We start from the raw sequence: 9888 nt of genomic DNA, 5'->3' as shown, positions 1-9888 counted from the left end.
AAGGTGGTTTTGAAGTAAATTTGTTAAACTACAGACTTGGTAAAAAAAAACGAAAAAAGGAAATAAGTCCTTAAGAACTAAACTATCAGCTCTGCAACATCAATGCATGCTTTTCATGAGCCAAGAAACGCAATGTAATAAAACATTATGATTTGAACTTCTTAAAATCACGATCATGTTATTTACCTTCATTCACCTTGCGCTTTAATTAAGACGTTGGTGCAGAAGAGCTTTCGAATGAAAATAAATAAAATTACTCATTCCATAATCCATCTCTTGTCAATGAAATACTAGTACCTATTAAAGTAAAAATTCTCATTTTTGCATATCTTCTTCCCTCCTGGCCCTCTTTTTCCCGAGGCAAGGCAAAATACAGTAAAAAGAAAAAAATTAAAGCATGGATCAATTTGAACAATCATTTTATTTCATTAAGAAAAGAGGAAAAACTGTACGAATCGTTATTATACAAAAACTATATAAAATATTAACACTTTATAATTACAAAAGTTGGACGATTTCCAAGAAATAGGTACAATTGAGAGGAGGAAAAGGATTAACAGGAAAGTAGTACAGTTAATTTGTAAGTATTTGTGTAACACAAGTGACAGTTGATGAAGATGAAGTCTTTTGACAATTTATTTCCTTGGGAAAAGTGTGTTACTGAAGGTTCATGAAAGTTTTTTAGATAAAAACATTGCTTTCAAAAGCAAATATCTGTCAAATAGGTAGGTAGTGTACCACTTTCATTGGTTTAAGTACGGAGCACTGAAAACCATCATGAGGTATTTGGGAGTTTTGAAATTACCTTTACCTTCGATGGAGATTGATTCAGATTCTCAATTAACAAAGTTTTAAACACAGGACGAAATTTAAAAAAAAAGGGACGGTCTACACAATTCTAAATTGTTGAGGTTGAAAAAATGGATATTGTTGACAATCTTCAATCAAAAAAGAACCATCTTCAAAACTAAAAAAATCATATTTATTAGATGCAGCACATCTGCAAATTTAAAAGTACTTACGTAGATACCCAGAGCAATTCTGATACAAAAATAACTTCTTGAGCAATGATAATAGTTACGTTCTTTAAAAAGAGGAGTCATACTTCCTTCCGAAGCAATTTTTTTTACACGATTAATGCTTTCAACTAAGGAATGGGGGAAAGTTACAATCAGAGATCGTGTTTTTTTCGACTAAAAATGTCTGAAAGGATTAACTGACTTCAAATGGTAGGTAGAACGTTGAGTCTAAGAAAAAAGCACCAACCGGCGTGGGTTATGGCTGTGGGTAGTAGAAGTTAACATTAGTTGAATGGCTAAAAATACGTATGCACCAGGCTGCAAAATATTCTGTTACGAAATATATTTCATATTAAAGGTAAGCTCCTTTTGACTTGAAGCTCAGATAGAAGGAAAAACTTAGAATGATTGAAAACAGATTAAAGGCTGCTTATCAAAATCACTAACATTTTGATGCGAAAGAAAACCGAAGTTTTAGAGATGTACTTTATCACAGATGGTGCATAAAACTTGTGAAAAATTCACACATTGGGTACCTACAACAATTAATGTAAACAGTGAAATATAAATCTTACATTAAGTATGGTCATAAAATGAAGACATTAACATATTGACAAATTAATTTTACAAGATAAATGCAGGTAATCAAAAGATCTGTAAGACATAATCGAAAGAGATTTAAGAAATTGAAGGAGAAAAGTAATTACAAATTATCAATACTTTTAACCGATTTTTAAAATCTGTCATACTTCTAATCTATGGTTCGTTTCATTTATAACCAAAGGAGCTCATTACAATTTTACAAAATATACAAATTAGTACTAAGGCAAATTTATATAACAGGCACTGGTCAGTCTTCAGGAAATTAATTTCTGGTGAAAAATGAGTCCATCTACAGAGCTGCTTACCTTCTGGAAATAAGAAAACACCAGAACGGGCAGGAACAATTGGGAGCTAATTGTAGATGTACTAAGCTGCTACAAGAATCAACTTGGATATTCATTTGGTTATTGCCCGTTAATACTCTTTTAGAAATTGGGCACATAAAGGGTTCCGTCTCAAATTGTAGCAGAATTTGTAGATAGGAAGGCAGTCCTCTATCAGTGGCGAGGAGAGAATGGAAGAACACGACTTGCCCAGCGTTTCGCGGAAAGAAGCAAGGCGATATCTTAGAAAAAATAGAGAAGCAATCTTGTCTACAGGCATCATTCCTCCTGACGAAAGACCACGAACAATACACTTTTATAGTTGGTGTAAATTAGACTTAGAGTTTGTTCTTCATATTGAACTGCGATAAGAGGTGAAACTTGGAATCAATTTGTCTCCATTCTAGGTCCATGCCACTCGGTCCTTAACGCCTAACGCTGTCCGCTGGCACTACGTCGGGAGAGCGTTAGTGCTAACAGAGCTCTAAGGAACACGGAGTGCCCTTTGTCGATGACGATGAGTTAAGAGTTCTGTCGAGGTAAAGTTTGGTGTTCGCTAGGATGCTTTCGCGAGTAAAGTCCTGTTTTCAAAGATCCACCAATCTCAAAAAGTTATCGACAGTGGAACTCCCCAAGTTCCAAACCACGTATCTCGGTTTGCGATGATGCAGACTTCCTGTCATAATTTATTTTGAAATGAATCTGGACGTGCGAAAACCGCTAATGTCTATTTTTCCAGTCTTCAGTTTTTTTGAGTTGATAATACTTCTTAGAGTTGGATGCAAACAGGTAAGTGGCGTGAATACTCGCCTCCGGGTTACCTTCATTCCAAAACGAGTCTTTTCATCACTTTTATGGTTGTGTCAACTCTTTAAAAGTATGATCAACTTAAAAAAACTGAAGACTGGAAAAATGGACGTTAGCGGTTTTCGCACGTCCCGATTCAAATGGAAAACAACTCGCCGTAAATGCTGAAAAACACCCGTGATTTCTTATCTCTATGAGAAGAAAATTCTAAAAAAAAAACTTCAAGGTATAATGTTGATTTGTTCTCCTTGAAAAAAATAAAAAGCGGAGATTTTAAAACACTGCAAACGAGGTAAGTGGGTTGAGAATTTCGCCTTTGTTATTCGTCGCATACAAGGGTAATGACTAACTGGGAGACTAAAATGATTAACGTGCTTCACAAAAGCAGTTTTCACTTTAACTTATCAATATTAAAATTGAAACCTGTAAGAAAAGCAAAATATGAGGTGTAGATGCTTGAAAAACCGAGAGAACGTTAGAAATAATGATAGGTACTGATGGAATACACAATGTTTGGCTTCAAATTAAAGCGACACGAAATGACTAGACAATGAATTACTTATGTACAAAAAACAAAAACAACAATTGCAAACAAAAGCTACAGCTTTTCAGACCAATTACAATCAATGGCCTTCTTATACAAAACTTTATTGCTCTCTGAAGTTGCAATAGGAGCATTAAAATGATTCGGTTCTTGCAATAAAGAATTTGACTCTTCTAAATCTGATAAGAATAGATTATAATTCAGCAACGGATTTGTTTGCTTCTGGATATCAAATATTTTGTAGCCAGAACTTAATCGATTAATACTAAAATTGTTATTGTTATTGTTGTTGTTATTAACTAATATCTCAGTGAGAATTCCACTACTGCCATCAATATTATTGATTTTGGCATAATTTTCATTTTTTGTATTTAAAATACTATTACTAAGGAGGTTGTTATTGGTATTTTCAATGTTTTTCACGGGAGAAAATCCGGAAACGGAATTATTTTCTGAAGTTTGCTGTTGCTGGTGAAGTTGCGGATGGGGCTTCAACAATGGCATTTTCTTGTTTGAAGTCAAATCCTGGAAGTGGTGGATGATCTGCGTGGTACTTGAATTGAGATTGGGTGGAAACCGGTCATGTTTGCTGTGCCTGTAACATAGAAAGGAAATATCCTTGATTAGTGACTATCATGACTATAGACGCGACTAGGCTAGCGGAATGTCTAAGGACTTGATAATAAGAAACTTTCTGACCTGTCCAAAATCGCTACCGAAATCATTAAAATCTCTTAATTTTCAAATCGATCAGTTGTGCTGGTTCAGAATCGTGTTTTGTTGCTTGATTCTTCAGCTTAAAATAATGAGATCGGTCCATATATATACTTTCTACGTTCACTATACTGAACGTAGAACGTTGCTATACGGACCGATCTTATTATTTTTGCCTAATCTACCAGAATCAAGCATCAAAACACGATTCTGTGACCAGCGTAACTGACCCATTAACAATTAGCATGCGTAGACCTGAAATGGACAATTTTTGGCATAAATGTCACTGCAAATGGCAGAAAAGCGAGAACCTTTGTTTCTGCAAGTAAACATCATTCAATCGACTAAAATTTCAATTCCTTATTGAACAGTATTCCTCTATTCTCTTCTCACTCGTATGACTCCGAGCACTGAACTCAGAGCGAGACTCCTTTCGACAGCCCTGATGTTTTTTTCAGATTCTCAGATTCAAGATTTAACAAATTTCCCTACTATTCGATAGAATTCTCATGGATGACTCCAGTTGGTGATTTTGCAAGTTGGCAACACTGCTTTTCCTCCATTTAAAAATATCGATTTTAGGCGAGGCAAGCTGCCTCTCAAAGAATCGATTGTTTTACATAGAGACAGTGTTGCCAACTTCCAAGAATCTCGAGGATGACCAGTGGCGTGGCGTGCTTCGATATATAAATCGATATTTCCCCATTTGAAGCTATGGTAAAGAATCGATTATTAAGGCGTTCGTTGCGAACACCTTGATAATCGATCCTTTTCCATAGCTTTAAATGGCAGCTCAATCGATATATCGCAAAGCACGCCACGCCACGGAGGATTACGTCATCGGGCAACTTTTGATGACGTCCTCGGGGCCGGAATTGGGCGCGAATACTTCGGCAATTACTGAAATTGGTGCTGCAACTCTGACTGGACGCTCGGTCCTCAAAATTCTCTGACTGATCAGATACATCCAATTGACGATTCATCGGACGTTGCTGATTGACCGAATAATTTCCGGATAATTTTCCCCCGGCTCTGCTATGGGCGCATGATTCCGGCTGTTGAGTCCTTCCGTTGGCGGCTACTATCTCGCGGCTTGAACGCGGAAAGCGGATGAAGAAGCACCGGATCGATGCCCAATCGTCGAGCCCGTCGAGATGGTGCCGCCGCCGCCCTTGACGAGGGGCGCTTTCTAGGGCGCGGGTGGCGTCGCGGCGTCGTCGGTGGCCGGCGCCAGAGCCGCCCGCATCGGAGCTGGAGCCGCCGCGGCCGAGGGCCGAGGGTGGGCTATCCGCCGACGCCGCGTCCACCCGTCCGCCGGAAGGGTCAGTCCGCCGCGCCGTCACGTCGCGCCGTCCCCAATTTCTTGTTCCCATCTTCGCTCATCCGGATCATTCGCCGCGGAAGCGGGCTCACCCATCCTCTCACCCTTTCATGTTTATCTCAAATCGACGCTTTACTTGTGGAGCGACGTAACCGCCACATTTTCGGAGGTTTTCGCGGAATACTATTCTTGGACGGTGGACGCATACTACTACCGAGCGATTCTACGAAATGTGCTCTTTCAACGTCCATATATGAACACTTGAAGAGGATAAAGAGGAAAAAGATATGAAGAGGGCATTACTCAGTTAGGGGTGTCTCAGAATAACTGTGGACGTTTCATCCGTTATGATCGCATAAAATGTATACGATTCGTTGAATCATCTTTGGGATTGTACAATGATCTAAGAGGAAGGTTTCAGAAAATTCACCCATTAGTCCTTTCTATAAAATAAATTCAGGACGCTTACAAGACAAAATCACTTGACGCTCTCTTCGACCTACCTAGAGCGGTATGTGCTTTATGAACGACCCCTTAGGACGGCTGTGTAGCAGGCAAGATCGCGAGCGAGCGTGCGCTGCGCTGGTTAAAACAAATATTGGCTTGTGAGCGTTCAGTGTTTATTCGGGAGGTGAATAATGGACTCCAGTGTTAGTGGAGTGGGTTTCAGTTCTCCGCCCCCGCTTCACGCTCCGCGCTAAGGAAAGCCGACGCACGTACAAACACATGGACGTATTTCTATCAAACGGAACTATGTGCATTAAGACAAGAGCCCTGAGACCCATAAAAATACATGCATAACAGGGCTCACGTCATAATGCACTTAGTTCCGTTTGATAGAAATACATCCACATAGACGTTGCCTTGAGCACAGATTATCTGCGAAGTCTGCGCACCTTTCTTTCTGCTTTCCCCGGAGAGGCTCTCGAGAAATTCAAACTGGTACACGAGGGATTTTTATTCATCAGCTTCCTCAAAAGTACACTGGAAAATAAACCACATTGGATCTAGAGTCCCGACTCTTAAAAACATCGACAAGAAAAAATACTCTCGATTCAATCAGATTTGAGCTTCAATCAAGAGCCAAGCCTCTTAATTTGGGCGGATTTCCTTTTGATTTAAGCTTAAATCTGCTTGAATCAAGAGTCCTCTTTCTTGTCAATGTTTTCGAGAGTCTGGACTCTAGATCCAATGTGTTTTTTTTTTTTTTTTTTTTTTTCCGGTGTAAATCATTTCATCGCGGGTAATTTGGCAACGGTTGCATGATCACACGGTACTTTTCCTTTCAGCGAAGCGGCCAGAGGTGCAGACTGCAGAGGCCACCCTTTCACGCGATCATGTGCCCGTCGCATGAAATGGGGGGGGGGACCCCCGCGAGAGATGGAAAAACAGGAGAACCCCCATGAAAATGACACATAACGTAGGAGCCCCGTGCGAAATACTGCGTTATATCCATAAAAAAGTCCGATTTTTGGGATGTAAGGTTTTTTTTAAAAAAGTCTTAAGGGGAAGCGATCATGAATTTTGGTTAAAACTAAGCGAAGGTCAATGGAATTTGGGGGGGGGGGGTTGAACTTTCCGAGCCCTAATAAGCAGCACTGGTCCACCGCTACGTGTTACGATGATTCTGGGGGGATTTCTGGGGGGGGGGGGGGGGTGATCTGAGGTCCTGAGGACGAGATCCCCTGCTACGTCTGCCTTTACAGATCGTGTCTTTGAGAGGCAATAAATATCGTTATATAAGCATTATTGCAAGGTCCTGATCCATAGCATTGGTGCTGAGTAGTATCAGTGCGACATCTTTGTGAAGATTCATTGAAAATTCATGTAGCAAACTTCCATAGCGGACGTCGCTCATTGACCCGATGTGTATACGAGAGGACGAGAGGTGCGTCTTTGTGATATCTCTCTCTTACACATAGAGTTAATAGAAAATTGTGAAGGGCGCGATCTTAATTATGTTCACAGCTACGCAGCCTTAGGAAAAGTAAAGGCAAAGAATTATAAGTACGCATCCCTGCGAGGACGAGAAAAACCAGGCAATATTGATCTTCCACACTTGGAACCTTTTGACAACCTCCCACCTCCGCAGGAAATAGACGTCCAGCCGTAAGTCCCATTTCGATCTCGACGAAGACGTCAGTGACGAGTTATGATTGGAGTTGGATTGGTCATAGCGTGAGCAACATGAACGAGTTCGTAATTGGGTCAGCTGCTATAAACCCCCCCCCCCCCCCCTCGCCTTTTCTTTCTTGTCCACTAATTGAGTACTTACGCTTGGCACAGCAAGTACGCGCGTGTGGCGATCTTTCATGCAGCTCCAATTAATGCTCTATCAATGACAGATACACAATCCTGCGCAGACATTCGTCCGTTGACTCCTTTCCGTTGTGTATCTGTCGCGGACCAGTAGTCAGATCAGATATTTTAGCAAACACCAAGACAAATATAATAATTTAGATAGGTTTTTTTTTACGTTTATTGTGAAGAGCTATCTAGTTATCACTATTTTGAGAGTAAGAATTCATCAAACCTACCAGCTTTTCCTATATTTTACTCTACAAAAACTCCCTGTTCATTTTAATTGCCAAAATGTAAACAAATCTGTATTGTAGGACTTGCTGTAAAGTTTGAGACTATTGCTCATTTAAGGACCAGAGGAAATTTATTTACGGGGTGATTATTGGATGTGTCAGCAATTCCCTGACTTTCCCGGTTTCCCAGACCGTCAGCAACCCTGTAGATTGAATTCCTACTACTTAAAGTTCGAAGACAATAGTTAATATGTTTGCTGTTATAGTTTTGTGTTGGTTTTCGTCATTTAGGTTAGGAACTTTGGCATGCACACAGAAAAGGAGCAGCTGGCGCCCTCTGCGGTGAGAAAATTAGGGCACAGCCTCTAGAAAGGGTTTCCTATTGAGACCTCAAAATGGCCAATTTTGACAGCTCCCCCCCCCCCCCCCCCTGCTGGTTTAATGGCTTCGTGTCTAGCACCTTCAGCCAACTTTAGACAATGTTTAGTGTCCGTAGACATCGTGGGATCTCCATGCTCCAGGCGTTTCTAATTTTCAGGGATTAGGGCCGAGGAGAATCTGTTTCAGTAGATCGACTCGTCAATTCCGTGAAAATTAGACGCCACCACCGGGATTCGAACCCGGGACCTATTGACCTGGAGTCAGACGCGCTGACCACTAGGCCAACCTGGCCGGCAACTTTGACGTTTATCCGTAAAGAGAGGAGACGAAACTGGGTGAAGTGAACTTACTTGAGCTTGGTGGCAGAGCCGCTGGGATCGAGGGACTCGGAGCGGAGGATTTTGACGCCGAGGACGATGAGGGCGAAGATGAAGAGGGCGCCGAAGATGGGGATGACGATGGTGGCCGCCCGGAACCAGATCTCGTTCGTCGTGTAGTAGCTGATCGGCCGGTGCGTCGAGATCCGGGGATCCACGCCCCCGCCTCCCACTCCGGCTCCGACCCCGTACCCTGCACCGGGGTTCAGCACTCCGGCTCCCATCACCAGCTTCTCCAGCGGGTCTCGAACCGCGGCTCCTCCTGAAACACACAGACACAACATCGTTAGAGCCTACCATACACTCATGGTTTCCACATACTAATGGACCACTAGACAAGGTACGAGTTTAAGCAATCTGATACATGTTTTCTAACCAGAATCTTACGTAAAACACGATTCGCAGAACGAAAATTACTGAACCCAACTCCTAGCTACGATATTAACGTTTTTATTTCGCATTGGTTACAAGGAATTTGAACTGCCCGCTCACAAGAAACTCAAAGCTCTACGTGAGTCAAATCGCGCACTACAACGGTTTCAGCGATCTTCTCAATTGAGCAATGTTCATTTCCCACCATATGTTGTTCAAACTATAAGCAATTCGCTATAGCTGAGCCAAAGCGTCAAGATTGAGGTTGCCAGATTTTTAAATCGCAGAGACTGTCATGATAACGTTTAGCGGGCGATGTGAATCACGCAGACCATTAAGTTTTCATAAGCGGGTTGGTTTGAATTCACGCATCAGGAATCATTAAATATCTTCGTAAGGAGATAATTTCGGTCATTTTCGTTGTGCGCATCGTGTTTTACGTAAAATTTTGGTTAAGAAACATGTATCAGAATGCTGAAATTCGTAACTTGTCTAGTGGTCCATTCCAAGACACTGCCGTAGCCAAGGCGGCAGGCGTAGACATGGACATCAATGGCCCGGTGGGCTCATTTTTAAAATCAATGGACAGGGCGATGGACAAAGAGGGCAAAGGGAAAATAGAGCGATCGTATTGGTGGAAGTGAGTGCGGTTGCAATGGAAACAAAAGGTGAGTAAAAGACTAATTAACGACAGAGGGATAGTTACCTGGCCCATAATTTTCCACCTGGTCTACCACCTATAGATTGCCCCATTTTCTCTTAGTTCTCTTCGTCTATAGCTTTGTCCATCAATTTCAAGAATTAGCCCGCGGTGTCTATACTTTCTCTAAAAGGAGAGCGAAAGCATAGTAAGAGTGAAATCGCTTAGCTTAACACGTCTAACACTTTGGTGG

The 9888-nt window shown here is 41.5% G+C and overlaps 1 protein-coding gene across 1 annotated transcript in view; it reads right to left on the bottom strand.

Moving 5' to 3' along the window:
* Nucleotides 1-402: 402 nt before the first annotated feature.
* The window catches only part of LOC109037181 (uncharacterized), a 69347-nt gene continuing 59861 nt past the window's right edge, over nt 403-9888 (bottom strand). The window contains exons 4-5 of the mRNA XM_019051722.2: nt 8597-8885; nt 403-3891 (exon numbers count right to left, since the gene is read on the bottom strand). Of these exons, the coding sequence (XP_018907267.2) occupies nt 3351-3891; nt 8597-8885 (830 nt within the window). The 3' untranslated portion in view covers nt 403-3350. The remainder of the gene's footprint in view (nt 3892-8596; nt 8886-9888) is intronic.

The sequence above is a fragment of the Bemisia tabaci genome, chromosome 1, assembly GCF_918797505.1.
Source record: "Bemisia tabaci chromosome 1, PGI_BMITA_v3".
NCBI lineage: Eukaryota > Metazoa > Arthropoda > Insecta > Hemiptera > Aleyrodidae > Bemisia > Bemisia tabaci.
Note: the sequence above shows the minus strand (reverse complement) of the source record. Positions and strands in the feature narration are given on the sequence as shown.